This window comes from Filicampus tigris, chromosome 7, assembly GCF_054856515.1.
Source record: "Filicampus tigris isolate MCC_2025a chromosome 7, RoL_Ftig_1.0, whole genome shotgun sequence".
NCBI classification, from domain to species: Eukaryota; Metazoa; Chordata; class Actinopteri; order Syngnathiformes; family Syngnathidae; genus Filicampus; species Filicampus tigris.
In genome coordinates this window covers 1,320,476-1,345,156 of record NC_141223.1, presented here as the reverse complement: position 1 = coordinate 1,345,156, position 24,681 = coordinate 1,320,476, and the positions used below count along the sequence as shown (strand labels likewise).

The window sequence follows — 24,681 nt, the reverse complement described above, 5'->3', positions numbered from 1 at the left end:
CAATTAGCATTAGCACAGCTAGCAAAATCGCAACAAGTTGTCATAAACTCAACGTACGCGTCTATTCCAGAGGACACACAGTTTGCTAACAGGGCAGTGGAATAATTATGTATTGTATTCATTAAATACCTTTTCAAAATGTGAAAATGAAGAGGAACGAACGTAACTCGGCAAGCGGAGTCAATCAAGGCATTCCGCCACTCCCGGAGGCGGAGTCAAGGCACTGCCAACAGATCACTGCACAAAGGATGGAGAAAAAGATTGATTTAATAGAGAACTTCAAATTATAAAAACAGATAATATAAATGAAAAAATGGATGGATGGATGGATGGATGGATGGATGAACCCTGGATGGTATTGTTTTTTTGTGCTTGATTTGTGTTCTTTGTATTACCTATATTACTACATTTAGTGATTGTGTATTTTAGATATGGAGATAAAGCGCTTGGTGGAATAATAAAGTTTAACAAGAATAATGATTCTTTTTATTTTTAGGGTCCTTTCTGAGCACCGAGACGCCGTAGGAACAGCACAATATGAAAATAAGCAGTACAGTAACAATAAGAAACAACAAAAATTACTTGTTTAATCAAAACGGCGACTTTTCTTATCATATCACTTTATGGCGAGATCAGCGCCACAGTGCAATCTGTTATTCCACGCAATTACGCGAAGACGTCATCGCGCAACAGAAACGTCATCTTTGGCAACGTTTAACCATCTTTAGCAACGTTAACTAAAAATTAGTCGGTGGCGTAGAACTGCTGATTGACCAACATCCAGGCATTTTCATTGTTATTTATAATAAGCATGACATGATACTTTGAGACTTTTGTAATCAATTTGGCTTTTTACCCCTCCCTGAGTGACAGCTCGATGGGCTCCGCCTGCAGCCCTCGCCACTGGTGGCTGGTGGGCCGTCCTTGGCTGCACGGGGGAGGCCGGCTGGGGCTTGCGAGTGCGTGAAGGCGAGCTGCGGTGATGATGATGATGATGATGATGATGATGATGATGATGATGCGGCTGCTCGCATGCGGCGTATTTCGCAGATGACGCGCAATGGCCGCAGTGGTGCTGCTACTGGTGCTGGTGCTGGTGCCGCTGGGGGGGAGAGGCTGACGATGCTGAGAGGGGGAGGAGGACGACGAGGAGGAGGAGGAAGAACGCCTTTGTGGTGCTGTCGTGTCTATTTTTAAGCCAGCGTGGACCGGGCGAACGTTCGGTGGATCATCAAGGCCCACAGCGAGGATGAGAATGCTGCACAGCCCGAGGAGGACCGATATTCCCCGCCTGTGATTGCGAGAGCGAGGAGGGGGGGACAATTTAGTCATCGAATTGGGTGAGAAATATTTGTATAAAATGTTGTTTTTTCTTGCTCCAATGACGTAAGTGACGTGCACGCGTGGATACAAACGAGCGTGACGGCCCACGAACGACTATTGCGTCACTTTGTCTTCTTCATGCACACAAGGGCCATCCTTCAGCAAGGTAGCCTTTTTTTTTAACCCCACATGTGGACTACACTCACTTCATCTCATGACATCCAAAACAAGTCATAGTCATAATGTTCCCTTTTGATCGACCATGCATTGCGTCAAACAATTTTCCTGTTTAAATTGGAAGAGGGTCAAAATAGATAAGCAGCGCGGTGTGAGAGTGGTTAGTATGTCTGCCACAGAGTTTTGAGGTTCTGGGTTCGAATCTTGGCTCAGGCTTTCCTCTATGGATTTGTGGCACTTTACTAACTCCGTACCGATCCACTAATTGGGTCAGTTTGACCCACCTTCTTGTGTGTGTTTTTTTTACAAAATACTCACATTTTTGGCGTTGTTTTGTACAAGACTACTCACCTTTTGTTGCAAAAGTTGGGTCAAATTGACCCAAGTAGTGGAGCGGTCCATTTTTGACCCAAAATTGTGTTATTTTTAACCCAACTGTTTTTAGGGTGTAAATTGTGTGAATATACGTGTTGGTTTTGTCTATATGTGCCCTGCAATTGGCTGGCAACCAGTGGGCTTCTGTCGCCACAAAGTCAGCTGGAATAGGCTCCAGCTCACAGTGACCCCTAATGAGGATAAAAGCACTAAAATGAATACATGGTTGCTGACAGCCAATACTGGTGTTGAAATTAAGATGTTTTTTTTCCCAAAATATACCATTTATTTTTGAAAATATACAACTTTATTCTCAAAATAAATAAAATACTTTTGTTTCAAACAAAATGATTTCTTCTATTTATTCATTTATATTCTAAATTGTTTAATTTTAAAAAAAACATGCTATGTTAAAATATCAGAAAAATATACAACATTGGAAAAACATGCGATATGTGATACAGTTGTTGAATACAAGCGATATCAATATTATTGCGATATTTTACATGTACCTGAAGAAATACCATTTTTATTATATAATGAAAGAATGACATTTTTTTTCATGCAGCAAAATAAGCAAGCCCAATGTATTCTTAGCTGATTAGTTGTAATCGCCCAAGATAATGTCCAACTATTGGGTGGCGATGCGCATTTAAGTTTGCGTCTGACTGGTCAAATTCAAATAAAAGCATACAATTCCATAAGAAACTTATTGCATGTCTTTGCGATATGCATATTGCATGGGCCGATATGGCGATATCGATATTTTTTCAATATATTGTGCAGCCGTACTCTAAAATATACTACAGCTCGTTTTCTAAAAAAAAATGTGTTGTTTATTTCTCGAACCAAAGCTGCACTTTTTCTGTCAAGATTACGAGTCACTGCATTATGATTATTTATTTTAAAAAATTATATGCACTGTGGTTTTAACACTTCTTTATAATTTGCTAATTAAAGCTTAAAGATGTCATTAAAAAAAAATGATGTTTTCTCTCTCCAGGTTGTTCATAAAAGTGGGCAAGAACGACTGCAGAGCTCCAACTCATCCATATCAACTTCCTGTTACCTCCTGGGCGTTGTCACCAGGAGAAGCACTGGCGTTGTTGTTATTGCACTTTGACGCGACAACATTTTCCAAGCCATGCTGTCCCCTTGACAGCCTTCTTTTCAATGACCTCTGGCTGAAGAGCATCGCTTTATGCACTGCGATTATTAAGCGAAGCAAATTGCTCTCTCGATGAGACTCACGTGGAGCGCCATGCTGCAGCACAATAACAACAACAACTACCCGTGCCTGAAGGGGTCAGCCGGCGAGGCGCCCCTCAGGTGCTCCTCGGCCCCCCGGCCGCTCCCCGGCAGGCTGGAGCTGGGCCTGGCCGACCTACCGCTCATCCGGGGCCTGCGGGCCTGGGCGCTGTGCTCCAAGAACCGGCAGAAGGGCGGCGCCCCGCCCGGCGGCGGACGAGCACCGGCGACACCCCCGACCGGTCGCAGGACTTGTTGTCCCAGGCCGGCGGATGTGCACCTGAGTGGGCCTTGGGCTTCGGGGTACGGCCTCCCCCAGGCTGCGGTGGGCGCCCTGGTGACGGTGGCCACTCTGAAGACATCCGAAGGCAACGGGAAGACGCAGACTCAGTGCCTCTTTCTGCGGAACGACAAAGGAAGTTGTTTGTACTCCACGTCCGGCGGGACGAGCGGGGCCGGAGGCTGGCTCAGGGGGAAGTCCGGCGCCGGCGCTGGGCGGCGGGACAACCTTTCCGCCTTCCAAACGCAGGCCGCGGCCAGCCGAGTTCGAGTGCGGTCAGGGCGCAGGTGGAGGAAGTCCACTCACCCGGCGGCCCGAGAGAAAAGACATCCTGATAAGGAAGTCGACGAGAAACAGGAAAAGCAAGGCAAAGCCGGTCTGCGTCCATTCGCCAGTCCCAAAGGGGAAGCCTGTCAGGAACACGGAGGACCGCGTGGGGCTACTCATCGCCTGCGGAATTCGTCCAACGAGGCAAGTGCGAGGAAGTCCCGTCGCGCCGACGGCCAAGGCAACAAAACACTTCCCGATGGAGACGTGAAAGCGACACGGGAGGGGCCAGTTCCACTTTGTCCGGACTGCGTCGTCACTGCTCGAGGAGAAGCCTGTCATCAAAGCAGAGGACCCAGGGGAAGTCCTGGATCCCATCACAATCCTTACATTGAGGACAGACAGACTAAGTCCAGTCACGCGGCCAGCCGAGACAAAAGACTTCCTGGGGAGGACGTTTCTGAGGAACAGGAAGAGCCGCACAAAGCAGAGCCGCAGCGCAACGCCGGTCCAGACGAGGGAGTCTGTCAGAAAAGCTGTGGACCGGGCGGCAGTCCCGGATGCCTTCAGAACGCTTCCGGTGAGGAAAGTCGGAGGAAGTCCAGTCACGTGGCCAGCCGGGACAAAAGACTCCCCGATGAGAATGTCGCAGAGGAGCAAGAATGCGGAAACAAATCGGACCTGGTCTGCCGGGACGGTCCTGATGAGAGAGCCCGTTGCAAAGGCCCGCGACTGGCTGGGAGCGCTCCATGCTTTCAAAACGCTTTCAATGAGGAAAGCGAGAGGAAGTCCAGTCACGCGGCCTGCAGAGACAAAAGACCTGCCGATGAGGAAGTCACCCAGAAACAGGAAGAGCCAGACAAAGTCAGTCGGGAGGGCCTCGCCAGTCCCAAAGGGGAAAGCCGAGAGCTGCGAAGGAGCCTTGGATGCCTTCCCAATGCTCCCAAAGAGGAGCGTGCGAGGAAAGAAGACACTCGGAGTGGCGAGAGAACAGGAACCAAACGGGAGTGGGAGGACGAGGAGGGGAAGGGCCCCCGCCAGAATGATGATCCTTCTATTTTGTTGGGGCCCAACCCGGACCTGCAAACTTCTCAGGGCGCCAAAGACTCCGCGAACATAAAAAAGAGCCCAAATGTGGAAGAGCACGCCACGCAGACGCCTTTTGATGACATCACAGCCACAAACAGATCCATGGAGGACTCCCATGCCGCAGGGGGCAGCTGTGGCCAAGCAGAAGGTGAGGCTGGGAGGGCGCACAATCTGACAAACACCACCGTGGAATCGCCTTCCTTTTCTTGCCGCTCAAGAAAAAACTTGCGAGTGAACTGTGCGGAGGGGAAAGAAACTGATCGGATGCCAAATGAGTTTGCACGTGGATGCAGGGTAACCCCCGCTGGTCCCTGCCCGCATAATCCCACCCCCGGCCGGCCCAGCTCGGGAACCGTGGCAACCAGTCAGCCCCGCGCCGAGGCGGAAGAAGGAGAAAAAAGGGGCCAAGACGGCATCGAGCTGGAGGGCCGGCTCGAAAAACAAGAGGACGAGGAAGATGACTTTGGGGGGTTCGTGCAAGCCGAGGGGGGAGAGGAGCGCAGCCAGGGTGTCGCCGTTTCCGTCCCGGTGCCACGCGGGAGCGCGGCGGGTGAGTTTACGCAACTTGGGGTGTCTATTTTTACACGAGACCTGATACAAGAGTTGGATGAGGAGCAATGGCCGTCCATCCGCCATTTGAGTCACTTATCCTGACGAGGGCCGAAGACGGCCGGGGCGGACAACCGGGGAGCCCGCCCCGGCCGTCTTCGGGCAGTAGGCGGGGTACGCCCTGGACCGGTTGCCAGCCGACCGCAGGGCGCACACAAAACAACAAAACGTTGACGCTCACGATCGCACCGAGGCACAATTTTGAGTCTATTTTTTTCATGTTTTTGGAATGTGGGAGGAAACCCGAAAATCCGCACAGGCGCGGGCGGAACTTGCAAAACTCCACATAGGAAGGGCCGCAGTTGATACACATCCGTTTCTTGTCTACATTCCCCATATTTATTTGAAGACTTCCCATGTGTTTGGCAAATTCTACGTGCCTCATATTGGCATGCGAAAAAGATTCCAAGCGAGGTCAGAGCTGTTGGATTACTCTCGTGTTTACTTCCTCTCCTTTGATCCGCCTCCTAACATTTTTGGAATTATCGCTCGGGATTAGGCAGGCTTGTTTCAAAGGGTTTTGCGTCCCTTTTTAAGACCATTATGGACAAATGTATTGGGACACCTGCGGTTGTTCCAGCCAATAGACAAATCTCCTTTTTCAGCATTGTTATGTTTGTGTGCTTTGACCAGCGTTGGGAAGCGGTGACGTCTGCGGGGAGTCGCGTGACTGGAAGCCCACCTGGATGGGAAAAAATGCAGACGCCTGGGCGGCCTTTCCTCAGGACGTGCGGGACGAGCGTCGGCATGCGGTGGGACAGTGGTGGCCCGACGAGGAAAAGACGGACACGGTCCGTCACGAACTGGTACGGAGGTCGTCACCTCACGGAAGTGCAAACGCATTCCGTGACCGTTCGCAGGCCAAAACCAGGCTGTGCCCATTCCCACGTTCGGGTCATTTCCATCGCACTGCCTGTCATGACCATGACAGTACCAGGTCACTTCCATAAAGCCATCCCATTTCGAACATGCTCGAAACGTGTTTGCAACAAGAAAAAACTGTTTGCGAACGTCCGGCAACCTTTAAGGAACCCTGGCGAAAAAACATTCACTACATTTGCGAACGCTCGTGAACCTTTGCCGCTCAGTGAGGTATCGCCTTAACACTTCTAGACTTTTCCCAGAACACTTGCAGGCCAATCCCATGAACTCATCAGTCCTTGTGACGTTCCAAATGCACTCCTAGAGCAGTCGATGCCACGCCCATGGCACTTTCCTCGGTAAGACTGACGTGGTCTGTCCCTCGTGCAGGGTCTTGTGTTTGCCGCGGCCTTCCCGTCGCAGCCCACCTCGCCCCCCCGTCATCCTGCTGACACCGTTCCCACATTGACTCAGCTCCTCGGAGGAAGCAGCAATCGGGAGCAGCGGTCAGTCAAACGTGGCACTTTGAATTTGTTCACCTTGGCGTAAATGACGTCATCGTGTGGCCAGGTGGTGAACTGCAACATAAATAAAAGAAAGGAGGGTTGGGGTTAAAAGATGTAGAAAAAAGTTATTTATTCTCATCTTTTAATTTGAATATTTATCATAAATGCATTACAATTAGTTCATCATTATTAATTAATAATAATTATCCAACGTGAACATAATATGAAAATGTAAAACTGTAAATTTTACTGTTTTATTTTTTTTTAATCTATTTTATTATTTGATGTAGAAGTGTTGATTTTAATAGAAAACCCAAACTTTTATTATTGATAATCAAATTATAAGCAATCATGTAGTGACATTTCAAAACATTATTTCATTTTATTTTTGTATTTATTTACAATATATCAATTGATATATTTTTTAAATAGATAAATTAGTAATCAAATTAACTAATTTGAGTAAAAAATGCCAAAATGAATGCAACGCATGAGAGGGACTCTTGCTAATGACGCGGACATTGCCTCTCGCGCCACTAGGTGGCGTTCAATGACACTTTTAATGCCAACTTGTTCATGACAAATACTTTTATGGTGGACTCTGCAGGCTGTTGGACAGCTTCCACGATATCAGCAAAATGTCCGTCCACAAATACAAGCGAGGCAGCGGTGGTGTCGGCGTGTCCCGAAGTCTTCTTCTGAGCTCATTACACGTGGAGCAGCCCAACAGCGTAAGTGCACACGCCGACCGTGGATAGAAAAAGTCTACACACCCGTGTTCCAACGCCAGGTTGCTGTGATATAAACAAACAAAATACGATGAAGATATATCATTACAGAAAGTTTTCTGCCGTTAATGTGTCCTATTGCCTGTACAAGGCAATTTTTTTTTTTAAAAATCATTGAGTCTGGACGTCAAAAACACCCGAGTTGTTGTTGTTGCAGAAAGGTGCATCCCAGCTGTGTGGCCGCACAGACTGCTTTTGCCAGGAAATTGATTTTTGTTTTGTTGATGTTGCCTAGCTTTACAACAGAGAGGATTAACTTCTTTTTTTTAAATCTGGTCATGTGTTCATGTGAAATAAATGGCAAAAAAATGGACAGATTTTTGCCAGTTTTAAAGAGCTAACATTGTCCAATTAATCGGTTTCAGGCTCTACGATGTGTTGATTGACTAATCAAATGAATTTTGGCTGATTGTTGACAGGAGAGCCGAGCCGCCAATTGGTGGTCGAATCGGCGCCCCTCCCCCGGACTGCACTCACCCAATCGGTACGCTCACAATGCGGTGGCCAAGCGGCGGCTGTCGTGCGACTACAACCGGAGCGGCCCGGAGTAACGGCGCCATCCGGTCGGCGCGCAGTTGATGTTTTTTTTAACCTGGTGATGGCACAGACTCCCCTCTTTCCTTTCACTTATTTTTTAATTCACTAGGGTTTACGGTGGGTTTTGGAACACAAAAACGAAAGTCGATTTTTAGGTGAGGACCGCAAGCTTTTAACAGATTCCCCACGCGTATGAAAAATACAGGAGATTGGTGTCACGTGTAGGACGCAGCCACCACTTGCCAGTTGCCACATTTAGTGTTTTTTAAACTGTGAATTACAGGAATCCCCTTGTGTACAGGAGATTGCTGTCACATGTAGGACACAGCCACTCCATGCTAGAAATTACTGTAGCTTTTAACACTGCTTTTCATGTTGCCACGTTTCTTCTCATTTATTTAGTCAATTGTATTCGTGTTTTTGTTACATTTGAATACAATTAAGGTTTATTTGAATGCAGCAGATTATCATCACGTGTATGACAGACAGAAATCGCTGCAGCTCCTCCTTGTCTTTTCAGTGGAATTTTTAGATTCGGACCACAGCTACCATTTCCTTTTTCTTTTTTTTCCTTTTTTTAATACTGGAACAAAAAGGCCCCACAGCCCAGACAAAAGATCAAATGAAGGAGATTGTTGTCCGATGTAGGCCTTGCCAGAAATTCCTGCAGCTCATTTAATGGCGTTGAAAGCCGCATTTCTTCTCGTCTGTTCTGATTTTCAAGGCTTACGTTGTGTTTTTGTTACACTGAATACAATAACAACTTTTATTTGACACTATTTAGCTTCCCCAATAGTCGAGACAAAAAAGTGAAAAGTATGGGAGATTGTTGTGACGTGAAGGACATGGTCAGAAATGTCTGCAGCTTGTTTTTTTTTGCTGGGTTTTTTTAAGTGAATCGCGATCGCCATTTTGCATTATTGAGACACACTGGAATACTGTACAAGATTTCCTAGAGGCCGGAAAGGCGATTCAATATGGCAGATTGTTGTCACACTTAGGAGGAGCAGGAACGCCCTGCAGAGCCTTAATTCTTCTCATCTTTTCACTGTTTTATTTTATGTTGATTGCGCCGCCATTTTTGAAACAGAGGAAAACAAGACTCCCCAGAGCTCAGACAGGAGATTGAGTATAAGAAGTTGTCGTCGCTAGAAATTCCTTCAGTTCCTTTGATGTGGGCCTCATTGCTATACTCGTATTGTTTTAACACTGAAATAAAAGTATATTTAAGTACACGCTGATTAGCTTCCCCATAACCCAGATTTATGAGTGTTGTGGAGATTCTAGTCACATGTAGGACACAGTCAGAACTTGCCAAAAAATGTTGTAGCTTACATGTTGCCATAATTGTTCTTGTCTTTTCAATTTTTCAGTTTTTAATTATTTTTTTTTACAATTTAGCTCCCCTGCAGCTCAGATATACAACGAATATGGCAGATTGTTGTCACACGCAGTACTCGACCACGAAACTCTGCAGCCCTTTTTTCAGCAAGTTATTTTTTTATAAAGGACCATGTGTTTTTTTTTTTTTTCCAAATAAAAAAAACGGTAAGGCAGGTCGGAGTCAATTGAAGGCGATAGCATGCCTGCTCAAATGCTCAAACCTCACTGGTCACTTTTGTGCAGTAGATGGCGCTGAGGAGCACTCACATGATGCTTCCGTCATCATGTGTTTATACAAGCCATGGTTTGTGTTTTGGGGGGGTTTGCTTCTCCATGTTTATAAGGTGGCCCGAGCAGGAAGTCGCCTGCCTTGCATCGTGGACTCAAATCAAATCTCCATTGGCTGTGTTCCACTTCCTGTCGTTACCGTGCTGTCAATCGAGGTGTGTTGCTATGGGAGGGAATGTACGTGCTATGTTTACTTTGTGGACCGGATGGCTCTCACTGGTTTGTTTGTGTTGTCCCGCTGTGTCTGTATCACGATTTTCATTGCAATGATGGCTAGGCCTTGACCAGATAATCAATAAATTGATCCTGCTTCTTCGTCACGTGCTCTGCGTCTTGTTGATCAGATGACAGTAAAATCTAATTCAAGTCCGAGTTGTTTCGTGAGCAACGTCTGTTTTCAAGTGGCAAACGGGAGAGCTCTGACCACTAACGTGGACTCACAAGACCACCGAGAAAAAGTCAGCCAAGAAAAACAAGCGTACCTACTGTAAATCAAGTCTTGCCTACAGGAGTTCAGGGAGAGTCTGAAATGACTTTTCCTTGAAACACTGTAGATTAACACCCGTCCGCTAATTTGTCTATCCATATCTACTGTATACTGTAGATACAAATTATCTGTCAATCTGCCAGCGCTTTCTACATTTATCTCAGTCAGGGGTTGCCTTCAGGGACCGTCTGAAATCACAAGTTTCCATATGAAATATCTGAGCGTTTATTACAAACTCCGTAAATGTGAATATAGATAGATAGAAAGAATGCATTTGTAACGTCTCTATGGCGCGCGTCGATTCTCCACACTCATTTGTTTGAATAGGATTCACATGTCAAAGTTTTGAGGGAAAGGAATATGAGGGTGACTTTCTATATCTATTTAGTGAAAGGAACGAATCACAATTACTCTCCTTAGTTCAGCCACAACAGTAGTCAGCAGTGATGTACAATGGATATGAAACGTCTACACATCCCTGTTTAAATGCCACTTTATTTTGATATTAAAAACAAATGAGACCAAGATATATCATTTTTAAATTTTTGGTGCAATTTGATTGAAAATAAAGTGGGGAATTTTTAGCGTGTTTGGGGGTTGGGTTGGGTTGTACAACTAACAATATGGTTGCAGACAACAATATACTACTCCGCAATCTCCACATGGCTGCAGTGGCCCACAGTCTCCTCAGTGTCCCTACAAAGCAGTAAATGAAGCAGAATGTTTTTTTTCCCCCCTCACATTTCTTAGCAAGGCTCCTTCTAACCGATGCATTCAATGCAGCGTGTTTCTTGTTGTTTCTGCATGGACTCTTAGACCTGTCCTGTGAATAGATTTTGGAAAATGACAGCCTATTCATACCGTCTTCTTCTCTGTCCAAACACTGTTTCTCACACGTGGGTGCTAAGGCCGTGCCATAGCTGGGTCGTGTTTTTCTCATCTCCCTGCTAATCACTTCTAGTCAAAGTGTGTTTTATTCTTCTGCTCCCTTGAGCTGCGAGGAAAGAGTTAAGGGCTACATTTGCTGAGTCAGCGCGGCAGCAGGATGAAGAGAAGCGCTTTAAGCTACATGGGAAGCAAAAACAAGGTTGCATAAAAAGAACACGCCAAGAGAGAAAACACGAGTAAGGCCAACAAGAGACGTGTGCTCATGTGATCCCGAGGACAGTCCGAGTGGAAAACAGCATCCTCAAATGGATTGATTTGACATCTTTGTCATGTGTGCCGGTCACAAGAAAGCAACGGCGCGCGTTCTAATGGATTTGTTTGAATGCGTCAGACAAATGGGCTCTGTGAAAAAAAAAGAAAGTCACATCATACGTTCTGTGCATTTTAGTGACAAGATCTGTGGACACTTCATTAGGTATGCCATTTTGAAACAAGTTTCACCGAGTCACGCAAAAGTGCATGGACATGAAACGAAAACGTCTCAAGGACACATGCCCGAAACCGAAAAGGAGGTTGGACTTTTTGGGTGAATTTCTTCACTACCGCCCCCTGAAAAGTGAACTAATTAACTAACTAAATATCGCCCCGGCACCAGTTCCACCAATGGACATGTAATTGTATGGACATGTCTCACATAAAGTGACGCACGAAAATGTCTCATGGACCCATGCTGGGAATTGAACAACAAATTGGTCAATTTGAACAAGGAGCCCCTGACGCTATGGCTGCCATTTTAGTTTGAAGCAGCCATTTTGGAGTGAATTCTTTCCTTTGTGCCTGCTTGAAAGTTTGGACAACAAAAATGAAAAAAAAAACAAAAAAAATCATCCCCTGACACCAGTTTCATTGATTGACATGAAATTGGGTTGACATATCAGGACGCATAAAAAGTCTCAAGGACACGTGCCTGGATTGAACAGGAAGTGAACCAATTTGGTTTGAAGCAGCCATTTTGGGCGAATTTGAGGGCGCGTTCTTGAACAAACTCTGACAAAACGTTCCCAATTGAGCCCTTGTTGCAAGCAAGTATGCAAGACAAATTAAGAAGCTTTTGGTTGTTTGCCAAAATGTAACAACATGTGTTGTCTTGCCTTGAGACATTTGCAAGAAAACTGGTTTTGCATGGTTGCTAACAAACAAGTAATGATGTTACCAAATGAGTTCAAAACATCTTTGTAGAATGAAGTACATTTCTTTCCAAAGAAGGAAATTGTACTTCATTATTTTACCATTTTTCCAATGAACTTAAGCAAAGCAACCATTTTAAAGTTACTTTTTTAATCTACTAAAACAGGGGCATTCATGTAAAAAAAAAACAACAACAACGTGTTCTCAATGACTCAATTAAAAGACATCTGCATCTCGTGAGAATCAAATAAGAAAGTGTGCAAGTTTAATTTGGTCTCATTTTATATTTAAATTTATATTCCTCAAATATTGTCTAACTTGACAGTGGGGGAGTTTTGAGAGGCTGCACTGGGGACCTCTAAAATCGAAACGTTTTGGTCGGGTTACAGGCACTTGCAAACATTGGTGATTTGTTGTGCATGCTGAGGCCCCCAAACGATCCTTCATTGGTTGGACGAATCATAACCAGAGGTGTCAAATCCTGGTCCAGAAAGTCAAAATCCTGCCACAATATGGATTTGGCCACAGGTGCTTCTACTCACGAGCTCGTTTATCTGATGCTTGAGTAGAAGCACCTGTGGCGAAAGACAAACTGCGGCAAGGTTTTGACTTTCCTGCCCTGGATTTGACGCCTCACATCGTAATAAAACACGTCTACCAAGAGGGCTTTTGCACTTCCGGGCTCTTTGAGTTGGAACTAAAAGTTGATGGTACAAGTTTACCTCATGAAATGTCCACGTTTGTAAAAAAAACAAAAAAAAACAAAGAGAACAATATGTACGTAAAATGTTTTTAAATGAACTAATTTAAAACAGTGTTAATGAAAAGTGAACAGGTTTGAGTGACTTTTACATTAAATGTTTTGCAGGTGTACCTAGTGAATTATATATATATATATATATATATAAAATGAATAACTTTCAGACCGTGTCAATCAAAAAAATGAAAACAGATTTTTTTTTTGTATTGAATCTTATTAGATATTAGATTTGATAAACTATTGTCATTTATACATTCAAGACCGTATTAATCAAAAGTGAACAGCGTTATCTTGGTTTTGACTGACTTTGTGATTATATCGCTTTAGATGAGACGGTACAGGTGTACCTAATGAAGTGTCAAAATGGGCACTTCAGGGGAAAAACACAAAAAACGAGCCAAGTGTTTTCCTTCCTCGAGTCGTTGTTTTTCTTACTGACGTCGACAAAGACTCGTTAGACGTTTTGGGGTTCTTTTTTGGTTTGTTTGTCGATTGTGTAACGCGATCATGTGATGCGGTGGATCCAGGATCCAGGATGAGCCTCCGGGACAAACCCCTCCTCTTCCCCGGCGTGTGGGAGGAGGACGCGGGGGAGGGCGTCGCAGTCCGGGGGAGGGCGTCGCAGTCCGGGGGAGGGCGTCGCAGTCCGGGGGAGGGCGTCGCAGTCCGGGCTCGGCCCCCCCCCACCCCCCCCCCCCCCCCCCTCAAAGTTCCACCCGGGCGGCTGGAGACTGGAGAGTGTCCGTCCGGCGTCCCGGTTCGGCGGCAGACATGCATCCCCTGGGCAAGTCGTGGCTGCTCCTCAGCGGCTTCGTCCTCTTCTACGTCATCTACCTCCTGTTCGGCGGGCTCATCTTCTCCAGCCTGGAGCGGCCCGTCGAGGAGCAGCTGCGCCGGGACGTGGACGCCCTGAAGCGGCGTTTTCTCAACCAGAGCTGCGTGTCCGCCGCCGCCCTGGAGCACTTCGTGGGCCAGGTGCTGGCCGCCAACAGCTACGGCGTGGCGCTCTTCCCCAACGCCTCCTCCGACGCGTCCAACTGGGACTTGACCTCGGCCATGTTCTTCGCCAACACGCTGGTCACCACCGTGGGTGAGTCAGACAAACTTCTTCTTCTTCTTCCTCCCGTTGTTGGCTTTCTTTTTCTTTTGTACTTGTGGCCGCCTTCACTAAACTTCAACATCTTCATGTCGACCCCAAGTTTACGTCAATCTTGGAGGAGAACACTCCCTTTTGCCACGTGGGTGTTTTCGTTTCGTCACATTTGTGGCAAAATGGATCAAATGGCAAAGCAAATGCACCTGATGGTCACTCTACCGCTGAAACGAATTAGACCTCCAGGCTCAGTGGTCTTTCGAGCGCTTTAATTGGCGCGTTAATGGTTTAAAATGCACATTTGGGACAAGGCAAGCCTGCAACTAACACGTTTTAACAATCGATTCATCTGTCTTCTTATCAAACACTTAATTCAATTTCCATTCCCCTATTCGAAAACAGGACGGCATTTCAATTGACACTGCAGAAAATGCACAAGCACAGAGTGATTGTGATTCAGTGATTGCTTTGGTCTAAATCATGGAAATCAGGAGACTTGTGGAGGTTGTCGACGTTTTGACTGTTGATGCGTGTAGAACTGACAAACTAGTGCATGGGCAGGTTTAATCGATTAACGCAAACACACGTGGACGGACAGACAGACCGTTTCCACCGGAAATGTGCTCCCAGGTGGACATTTGCACGCTAATTGATAGCCTGGTGGAAACACGCTTGACCTTTTTTTTTTTTTTTTTTTTTTTTTTTTTCTCCGCACCAGACTTTTTCAAATTTCTCTGCTGATGTTGCACTGCGTGTAGTTGACGTTTGAACCGGCGACATCAGATCACCCGCATGTGATGTGAAGTCTTGTTTCGAGCTTAACAGCCACAAGCGGGCAGAAAATCGTAACGTTGCATATAGACTGTGACTGATGACGCCGACGTATTGCTGAAGCTAAAATCAACAGTGCCTCTGCTGGTTGCAGACAAGTACTGCATGAAATTTGGACGCAAATTGCTTCATAATCAATTTCACACAATAAGTCACTCAACAATGCTCTAGATAAATGTCAATTCCTTGTCTGAATCATTATCGGAATTCACAAAAGTTGACACTGTCACGTAACGGCACTGGTGGGAATTTCTTCTTGCGGTTATCAAATGGAGGTTAGTAAAAAATTGTTCAAATGTGACACAATGACATTTGTTTGAAAAAAAAAAAAAAAGGGTTAAATGTTAAACAACGTTGTTGTTTTAGGTGCCTAATCCTTGTCGTTGAGTGTTGGAGTCTAATACTGTAAATGTCATCTTCAAACGCCTAATATAAAAAATAAAAAAACGTGTGAAGATCTTGATACTGTCAATCATGTGTGACAGGAAGATGACTTTGCTTTGTAAAGGAGGAAGTGACAAAAAAAAAAACGGAAAATCTTAAATGAAAAGAACAAAAAATGTTTCCAAAAAAGTGATAAAATATAAATAAAAACAAAATACTGTACAAATACTTGAAAAATTGAAAATATCAAGTAATTAAAAAAAAAAAATCAATGAAATAATTCTTACAAAAATGTATTAAAAATATTCGATTAAAAAAAACCACAAAATATTCTGGGGGAAACTTGGATGGAAAAATACACAAAAGTTAAAAAAAGAAAAATGAGAAACTATTGAAGAGTGGATTACAGAACAATGGAAATATATTAGACAATAGAAATAACAAAAAATGCAGAAATGCTTCAAAACATTTGTCTTTTTTTTTTTTGTTTTAAAATATTAGATGAAAATACAAAATTGTTGGAAAAATAGCAAAACGTGAGAGAAATCGGATGAAAGACAATTAAAATTAGATTACATGACAAATACATTCATGGAAAACAAAATATTGGTGGGGAAATAAAAATACAGTAATAGAAGAATACCAAAATATTGGTGAAATAAAATGCATGAATAACAGACGAATATTTTAAATGAAATATTACCGGTAAGTAGAAAGTGCCGACGTATCGGAAGAAAAAAAAATCCTGCCAAAAAGAAAAATGGAGCCAAAGTTAATAAATGATTCCTAAATTTGGAAAAATAAGTAGCTTGTGGAAAACTAGCCAAGCGTTGTTAAAAACGACAAAAAATGACGAGGACAAACACGGCGAAAACTTCCATGGATTGCCGAATTGAGTTTGAGCGTCAATGAGATCTTGTGCGTCGTTTACGTAGGTTACGGTCACAGCACGCCGCTGTCGGACGCGGGCAAGGTGTTCTCCGTCGCGTACGCCGTGCTGGGCGTGCCCTTCACCATGCTGGTGCTGACGGCCTGCGTGCAGCGGCTGATGTACCCCCTGGTGGCCGCCCCCCTCAAGCGGCTGCGGCGCTGCGGCCTGGAGGCCCGCCCGGCGGCCGGCGTGCACTTCCTGGCGCTGCTGGCGCTGGTGCTGCTGTGTCTGTTCGCCGCTCCGGCCGCCGTCTTCAGCGCGCTGGAGGGCGGCTGGTCCTTCCTGGACGGATTCTACTTCTGCTTCATCTCGCTCTGCACCATCGGCCTGGGCGACTTGGTGCCGGCCGCCGGACCTCGGCAGCGTTTCAAACAGCTCTACCAGGTGGCCGTCATGGGTGAGTTATGGGACAAAACATCTGCAGCCGTGTGGAATTTTGTTGTTCTTGTTGTTGGGAAGGAAACGAGTGGCGGCTTTTTAGTTGGTGGGGTTTTTTTTTTTTTTGGAAGCCTACGATTAAAAATTGGATTCTGGTGGCACCAATTGGCATTGATCTTCTGCTAAGCCACGCCCTAGAAAGGTAGGCTGGCCAGTCGTCACACAGTAGGTGTTTCTGCAATTTTCAGATGGATGCTGCTTTGAACCAAAATGGCCGACTTCCTGTCCAATTTCAAGCATGGGTCCTTAACACGTTTCAGTGCATCTTAAGATCGACATGACCACCAAATTCATGTCAATCATTCAAGCTGTCGGGGTGTTACCTTTTTTTTTTTTTTTTCTAACCGGACGCGATTGAAGGAATTGAAAATGGTTGCTTCCATCCAGAGTGACCCAATTCCTCTTCACTTTTGGCTGAGAGTTCTTGACACTTTTTGGTGCGTCCAGTTATTTTAGACAAGTCCACCCAATTTTGCATCCGTCAAAAAAACTCCCCCAACTTTCCACTGGGCAAAACCGAAAAGATTTGCGGAAAATGGCATCTTAAAATCAGGATGGCTGACTTCCTGTTGAATAGTTTTTCGGATTCTCCAATGGTTTTTTTGTTGTTGTTGAAAATAAGTACTTTTTTTTTTACAAAAGTCTAACTTAAACAATATTGCATCCTACTGTAATAGAAATGTTGGTAAATTTCATGTTGCTTGGTTGAACTGGTGTCGGAAGCTAATATTTTTGTGATCCCTAAAATACATTTTCAGCAGGATACACACTTTTTTGAGAGCCCAACGATTAGAGCAATTTAATAAACGCCACCATTTCTAGATGTCCTGATTGGACGGACATTTTTTTTTCTTTTTTTTCTCCCCCCCGTTAGAGCAACAGCCCCAACATCGTGTTCGTCCAAACAAGAAGTGGTGTTGCCGCTGGCGTCCCAACAGTGGTCGTACTTGATCTTCCCACAGCGACTGCTCTGTTCACGCTGCTTCTTTGCTCCTCAGAGCCGGACGTCGCGTCACATGAACGCCTGGGTGGCGACTCTCTTCTCCGCGTCCGTCTTCTGAAATCCTATCGGTGCATGCTGAATGGCCTTTTTTGTCTCCAAACGAATTCTCTTCTGAGTTTCTGATGTGACTCGCCGCAGCCAATTGAGTCAGCTGCACAATGACGGGGGACGCGTGTCAATCGGTTGTCTTCGGCCCGCGTCGACCCTGAAGGCCTTTGAATGTGTTTTGGCCTCCCGGTTCTTTGCAGTAGGAAAGGATCGTAAGCAGTGTCGGATGTGTGCAGTGACGAGGACTATTTTGGGACAGAACGGGATCAAATGGGACAAAGAAATCGGTCCAAATGAAACTCGGGAGGACAGACTTGGAGCAAGTCGGAATTCCTGGAAAGGGCAAACTAGCACAGATTGAGATGAACTGAAACATTGGAAAACCACAATTCTTGTGTTTGCATCGACCAAATATTTTGGAGTTTGGACTGTTCGACTGCGAGTTTCTGGGTTTTCATTGGTTGTTTTTTTTGTTTTTTTTTGTCACGTGCTTGGAGCTCATTTGGATATTTTGGGATATTTAATAAAGGGCGTTAAGGGGTGTTACTTGAAGTTCCTTTAGACAGGAGCCCAAAAAGGGAGCTAATCCCCCAGCCACTGTTCACTCTTGGTCATAATCCCTCCCTAGTTATTGGCTGGCGAGTTGTGGGCGGAGTTTTTGCTTTCATGTGACCGCGTGGCCTTCAGATCAGGAAGAACAGACTTTGTTGTTGTCACCTTTGGCATAAATTTCTCTTTCATCTTCGTTTTGAGATTTAAAAGGAAAGTTGACTCTTTTGAATGGGGACGGGAGGGCCCGCCAACCGAGGTTATTGTGATAAACCAAAGAGATCGTTAAAACCAAATTGGGGGGAAAAATGTTTTCGTTGACGAAATAAAATGGAGTGCTTTAAAAAACGTAACCTAACAAACTACATTTTATGCTTTTGAAACTATAATTAAAGTATAGCAAAATTGTCCCTCATTGTCGTCTTTGTAAATTAATTTCATATTTGAGCTTTCAGGGTTTCTTTTAAATGTTTTTTTTTTTTTTCTGTATTGTTCGGCCATGCAGAAGAAGGGACTTATTACAAGATACTTATTGTGACTTTTTTCACTTTGCGCTCAAGAAAATGCTCCACATACATTTTCTAAAAAAAACTCCAATGAAGCCTTTTCAAAAATGTTATCTAACAAACCTGCTGTTAAAACGAACAGAATTCAAATAAATCATCCAAAAGTGTAACCCTGCTGCCAACAGTTCGTGTGAAATGAAACCACCAAATCAACCTTTTATGTGCCTCCCACCCAATGTGACGTCACAATTTGGCTCCTTTATATCATCCCGCCCCCACAATGAAATTCTCAGCCAACGATTTGGCAGCTAGGCTGGACAAAATGCAAGAGCTAAAGTACTTCGGCCAAAAGCAGGCAAAAAAAAAAACATGGTGAGGATTGTTTTGAGTCATGTTATATGCATAATTTGATGGATTTTTTTTGAAAACAAATTCCCACCATGCTTTGCAGTCTACCTATTCGTGGGCCTGATGATGATGTACCTTCTGCTGCGCACCTTCCACAAGATGGCCGACCTGCACGGCCTGACGACCTTCCTGCAGCTGCCGCGCTGCGAAGAGTCCGACGAGGACCGCGAGCCCATCGTGGAGAACGGCCACGCCGCCGCCGCCGCCGCCCAGAAGCGGCCCTCGTACAACTCCATCGGCGACACGTGAAGGCGCGCTCACCCTCGGAACTCAAACGCACCAGTCGATGGCAAGTCTTGACTTTTCCCTTTGCGGTTTTGCGATGAACTCTTTCTTCAAAGAAGCCTCGCAATTCTCAAGATGGATCCCCCAACGCCAAAGTATGTTTTTTCATAAGGCTCGTTTTTTTGTTTTTTGCATCTCACTGCTCCTTCTTCAGCAGTTTGAATTCTCGATGGTAAAATTTGCATCATGGTAATTTAGGGTCAAATATTTCAGGTTTAAGACTTGAGATGCACTTTGATGTGCTTGTTTTAACTAATATACTGTACAAGAAATGAATGCAGTTGGTTTGCTCGGTAATAAAGTTGTTGCAATAAGTGTTAATGGTGATTGTGGTTTGGGGAGGAAAAAAAGGCCAAGCCAACATTTTCATGATCACGTTTTAATAAAAAATTAGCATTGGTGTGAAAAGACAATTAGAAATTGCTTTAAAACAAAAAAAAAAAAAACAGTGGACATTTTGCCCTTCATTTTAAAAAAAGCATGAAAACTGAGTGGCAAGTTCTTCTAAAACAGGCCAGTTTGAGGCTTATTGAAACAGATGCGTAAACACTTTGTGTCAGTGGACAAAAAAATGACAAACTCACTCAGTGACGCATTTCCCCCCCCCCCCCCCCCCCCACCCCCCCAAAAAAGTGCATTCATCGCAACAAGGAAACGGAGGTCAGTCTTGGACCAAAACATGGACCAAAAAGTATGACAACTTCTCTATGGGAAAAATGCTTGATAAATACGAGGTGCAACGTTTGTTCACGGAAGATTCCTCAACATTTTAGTGTTAAGACACTTGATGGCCGCCCGCCAGCTCGAGTTCGTACGGTAACAGATTCCAAAAGTTGCTTCATTGTCCACGGCTCGCTGCTTTGAGAAGCTCGCTGAGCATTTATTCCATGTCCTTGATTTTCATCTTACTAGTATGCTCTTTGTCCTCACAAGACAATTCCAGTGCACTAGAATGACTGATTTTTCTAAGGATCTTTTTTCTTTTTTAAATGTGTGACATTTCAGCATACTAGCAGGGTAACCACATTACTAGTGAGACAGATCTGCGTACTACTAGTGCAATTCTAGATGTTAACAAGTTGTAGAGTGAACCCATGACTTTTATTATTGGAGCACCCTCACCTGTTTTCCAGTTTTTGGTTACTGGCCAAAGCCATGTCTAAAGTAAAAGTATTGGCATCTTGGCATTAAGCAACTACTTTGAACTGAGGCAAGGCGCTTCATTTGCCTTGTCAAGTCGTCAAAGAAAAGTGCTTTGCCGCCATCTTGTGGCATCAATAGGCAATTACAAACCTTTAATGCGTGGGGGTGGAGCAGATTTTGCCTCTCTCTCTACAAGGCGGCCGACCTTATTGTACTAGTAGCATGCACTTGTCAAGTAGTGCGCGTTTTTCCTCACCAGTAACAGTACAGGAGTTGTCCTATTGCCATGCTAACGGAGTGGAAAAACACAATAACGACTGCAGTAAGCCAATTATTCCACTAGAGGCTGAAATGTCTTTCTAGTGAAGACAGTGTGTACTACAAGTACAAGTGAATATTAAGAATATGGAATAACTGCTCAATGGCTTTCCATAATGCTACGCAGCGCTAATTGAAATCAAGACATCCACATCAGGACTCCACCAGCATGGTCATCAGGTGCTCCAGATCCAGTCCGTCCCTGAAGGAAGTCGGTGGCGAACCGAAGGACGGCAGGCCCTTGGCGCTGTGATACGGCAGGTCCTCGTCGGGAGGGCACCCGTCGCCCCTCAGGCCCAGAATCCCCATGTCCCTTTCCAGCTGCGCCGTGTCTATGCCCTGGAACACGTCCTGAGCCGTGACGTCTTTCGGGTAGGCGCAGCGCGCCGCCTGCGCGTCGGCCTCCCACTCCATCAGCTCGTGGCTGTGAGCCCCTCGGACCTGCTGCCTCAGCCAGAGCCCGCCGGCGTCCGGGCGGGCCGGCAGGTTCTCCAGGGACCGGAGGGCCGCCCGCGGCGACGCCAACTGAGGCGGCGGCGGCGATGCGCCGGCGTCAAGGCTCGAGTCTAGGCCGGTGAGGATGGACGAGACGGCGGGCGAAATGGTGAAATCGGGGTCGGCGGACAGGGAGCTCCAGTCCTCCGCTTCCTCGGGCGACGCGCGGCCCGGCGCCACCCGCTGGCATTTGGCAGGCGACGGCAGGTCGTTCGCCCCGGTGTCCGTCGGCTGGCCGTGCGGCGGATGCACGGCGAGCGGGGGAGGCGGCCGCTCGGGGGAGGTCACCCGACACGCTTCCACCTGCCGCAGGGTGTTGCTGATGAGGACGGACCGCCGCAGGCTGGGTTCCGGCAGCTCCTGGTCCAGCTGGTACTTGTGCAGGGAGACGCTGAACACAAACTGACGCTGACGCTCCCACGCCAGGGCGCCGCCGCAGCTGCCACCCGGACACTCGTCGGAGGGCTCCGGCTGGAGCTTGCGCTTGTGCGTCTTCATGATCATCTTCACACTGCTGGCGAGATAAAGTGGCTCAAATTCAGTTTTTTTGGGGTTTGGTCTCTTTAGGTGTGGGGTGGAGTCGACTCAGCAATAAATAAAACTCACCTCTTTCATTCCAATATTTAAATAGTTTAAAACTAGGGGTGTAATCAAAATCAATTTGAATGGGAGTATCGTTTTTTACGAACCAAATCAAATCGTTACATTTTTAAACTGTTGCATCATCGAATCGTATTGCACTGTTCCACGATATGTATTAACTCGTCTTTCAAACACCGGATATGTATCGAGTCGTCTTTTTGTGCAGAGATGCACATCCTTACTAGTGAGGCATTCACTACATGATCGCTGCACCTGTTTGAACCTTTATTCGTCACGTGCTGCTGCGATGTAATGACTTGTATACGTCACTAAAATGATGGAATAATGTCGTTCACATAGCTTTTTTTCTCTAAATTGAAGGGGATTATTTTTGCCGTGGCCTGCAACTCGCCAAGTCGCCACCGAAACGCAACGCCTAAATTATAACTTTCACATGGCGGCCAAAAACATCAATATTTTAAGGTAAAAACGAACTGACTTTTATTAACCTAGATGACATCCCAAATATGTGTGAAAGCGCTCTTGTAAACATCGTTGTGTTGTATTAGCGTTTCACAAAACGCATTTAAAGAAACATTATAATCCGATGCTAATGCTAACATGGCTATCTGTAGCATCTGCCCCGCCAAAAACATCCCAAAAGTTACTTTTTTAGCGTCATTGTGGATTAAATCGTTAGTTTGGATCGTTTATACGTGGAGAGAAGTCAAAATGGTCGCGCGTCGAAAAATTAACACATTTGCAGTTATAACGGGACTTTAAAAAAAAAAGTTCCTTGTTTTGGTCTAAATGACGTCATGGGGATGCGATCACTACGTCAATAGACAAGAAAAATACACTCCACATGCTTACGTACGTAACCGGTCTACGTACAGGTTAAAAGAGACGTTCGGAAAACGACAACGGTTCAAAAGATATAAAAAAAACTGACCTATTGCTTCTTCTCCAGCTGCGACTTTTGAGCTAAGAAAAAAAAAGTGTTACTTAAAACGTCCTCTTTTCCTCACCTCACAAGAAAAATTGAAAATAAAAAAAAATACGGGTTGCAGTAACAACACGTATGTGTTTAAAGTTTAAATGCTGCCACCATTTTCTTGCTTGCGTCTTCTCCCGCCAGCGATTTAAGTAAAGAAAAAAAAAGACTTGGTGCTGGCGAGGTGCATCGTGGGTAATGTGTTTTTTAACACAACATGCGCGCGGTGGACGTTTTAAGGCAAAAAAAACGCAATTTGGGAGTTCAGAACGACTGGATCACAATACGCGTCAACACTGGACAACTGTAGATATAATTTGTGATTTTCTACCCTTGTGTTTGATTATCTGGCGAGTTTGAATGCACGTTGAGTCGCCGTAATTCCAACACGATGACATCACCGATGAGACGAGAGACTGCTACCAGCTTCGCCGGAGCAAACTATCAGTTAAAATTAAATCAACGCATCGAGTTCTGTTTATCAATGTACTGTAACAGATTAACAACGAGAAATATAAATAAACGGTTAAGATTTTTTTAAACACTTAGGTCGGGAGGGGTGAAGGGGCGAACAGTGTCTTCCGTAAAAGATGACAGGAAATAGAGCATTTAATGTTCAAATGTCATGATATCTTACCTGGAATAAGTGTTTTAGTTGTGACAAAGTCACGCGGTTTCCGTAAAACAAAAAAGAACAGCGTAAAAAGTTTACTATTTCAAATTTAAAATCCACTCGCTCGACCTTTTTTGCCACATGAAACTCGGTCAGCCAATCAGCGAGCCAACTCCGTGCCGGATGTTAAACAACAATGAAACTTCAAAATAAATATTGAAACCCTTAAACTATTAAAAACCACGTCTATTGTTATTTAAGCAACATCAAATTATTGATAAAAGATTAAAATACGTTATCACCTTGATTCTTTTTTGCAATGGGTTCGTAGTAGTTTCGTTGTGACAAACGCTTTCTAGTTTTTATTTTGAAGGTACGACTGCTAGAGCGATTTCTGGTCATGCGTCTCCGTTTTTCCTGGGCGTGATTTTTAACTTGGCGGGAGTTGCGCAAGATGTCAAATTAATCTATGAAGCACGTCACTACACTATAAAGTTATCAAGTTGTATCCTAACGGCTAGTTTAGCGGTTACAAGTGTGACGTCTGAGTCACAGTTTGACGAAATAAAGCGTTTGGGCGACTCGTGCGTGACAAACGGACACGACGCACGGATTTATGGCTTTGAACTCTAATTTCGAAACACCAGAAAGTGTTTACGTTATAGTCGTAATAATGCGTCAGATTTACGTTTTGCGTAGCTCATGGGTCCTGAAGAGGACGTATGCATTGACACGATGGTGCTTCGCTCCGGCCAACTACTTCTTCACTCTTGAAAGGGGGTGGGCAATTCTGGCCCTCGACGAGTCGGTATCCTGCCCGATTTCCATGTGTCCGTGCTGCAACACACCTGATTCAAATGATCATATAATAAGCAAGGTCTGCAGAAGCTGGATAACGCTCCTGGCCATTTGAATCAGGTGGGTTGCACCAGTAGAAAACATGCAGGAAGGCCGGAATTGCCCAACTTGACTCAGCGTGGAGACTGGGTTATGTAAAAAAGATCAA

General features: G+C 45.1%; 3 protein-coding genes and 1 long non-coding RNA gene across 10 annotated transcripts in view; 2 read left to right on the top strand and 2 right to left on the bottom strand.

The window, feature by feature from the left end:
• The window catches only part of LOC147144318 (uncharacterized), an 83,941-nt gene extending 82,639 nt beyond the window's left edge, over positions 1-1,302 (bottom strand). The window contains exons 1-2 of the long non-coding RNA XR_015087520.1: positions 857-1,302; positions 130-237 (exon numbers count right to left, since the gene is read on the bottom strand). This is a non-coding gene — a long non-coding RNA (uncharacterized LOC147144318). The remainder of the gene's footprint in view (positions 1-129; positions 238-856) is intronic.
• Positions 882-10,051, top strand: LOC147144317 (uncharacterized). The gene is made up of 7 exons (XM_086036220.1): positions 882-959; positions 1,051-1,340; positions 2,879-5,309; positions 6,002-6,174; positions 6,620-6,735; positions 7,343-7,466; positions 7,943-10,051. Exons 3-7 carry the CDS (start codon positions 3,116-3,118, stop codon positions 8,072-8,074), a joined length of 2,739 nt encoding a protein of 912 aa, XP_085892346.1. The 5' UTR covers positions 882-959; positions 1,051-1,340; positions 2,879-3,115; the 3' UTR covers positions 8,075-10,051.
• Positions 10,052-13,752: 3,701 nt separating this feature from the next.
• On the top strand, positions 13,753-19,851 carry kcnk6 (potassium channel, subfamily K, member 6). Of its 2 annotated transcripts, none has more exons than XM_086036715.1 (3): positions 13,753-14,144; positions 16,298-16,690; positions 19,289-19,851. In XM_086036715.1, exons 1-3 carry the CDS (start codon positions 13,826-13,828, stop codon positions 19,492-19,494), a joined length of 918 nt encoding a protein of 305 aa, XP_085892841.1. In that variant the 5' UTR covers positions 13,753-13,825; the 3' UTR covers positions 19,495-19,851. The 2 variants fall into 2 exon arrangements, with proteins under 2 accessions (XP_085892841.1, XP_085892843.1); XM_086036717.1 differs by lacking the exon at positions 19,289-19,851 and adding an exon at positions 17,606-19,221.
• Positions 19,852-20,168: 317 nt separating this feature from the next.
• On the bottom strand, positions 20,169-23,845 carry sertad3 (SERTA domain containing 3). Of its 6 annotated transcripts, none has more exons than XM_086035812.1 (2): positions 23,700-23,845; positions 20,169-22,000 (listed from the first exon to the last, which is right to left on the bottom strand). In XM_086035812.1, exon 2 carries the CDS (start codon positions 21,988-21,990, stop codon positions 21,145-21,147), a length of 846 nt encoding a protein of 281 aa, XP_085891938.1. In that variant the 5' UTR covers positions 21,991-22,000; positions 23,700-23,845; the 3' UTR covers positions 20,169-21,144. The 6 variants fall into 6 exon arrangements, with proteins under 6 accessions (XP_085891938.1, XP_085891939.1, XP_085891940.1 ...); XM_086035813.1 differs by having other exon boundaries at positions 20,169-21,997; positions 23,700-23,843; XM_086035814.1 differs by lacking the exon at positions 23,700-23,845 and adding an exon at positions 23,021-23,641.
• Positions 23,846-24,681: the final 836 nt, after the last annotated feature.

Coding starts and splice junctions, on each gene's coding strand:
- sertad3 (XM_086035812.1), bottom strand. CDS start 21,990: ATGATCATGAAGACGCACAAGCGCAAGCTCCAGCCGGAGCCCTCCGAC.
- kcnk6 (XM_086036715.1), top strand. CDS start 13,826: ATGCATCCCCTGGGCAAGTCGTGGCTGCTCCTCAGCGGCTTCGTCCTC. Junction 14,145..16,297: donor CACGCTGGTCACCACCGTGG/GTGAGTCAGACA, acceptor TCGTTTACGTAG/GTTACGGTCACAGCACGCCG. Junction 16,691..19,288: donor CTACCAGGTGGCCGTCATGG/GTGAGTTATGGG, acceptor CATGCTTTGCAG/TCTACCTATTCGTGGGCCTG.
- LOC147144317 (XM_086036220.1), top strand. CDS start 3,116: ATGAGACTCACGTGGAGCGCCATGCTGCAGCACAATAACAACAACAAC. Junction 6,175..6,619: donor ACACGGTCCGTCACGAACTG/GTACGGAGGTCG, acceptor TCCCTCGTGCAG/GGTCTTGTGTTTGCCGCGGC. Junction 6,736..7,342: donor AGCAGCAATCGGGAGCAGCG/GTCAGTCAAACG, acceptor TGGACTCTGCAG/GCTGTTGGACAGCTTCCACG.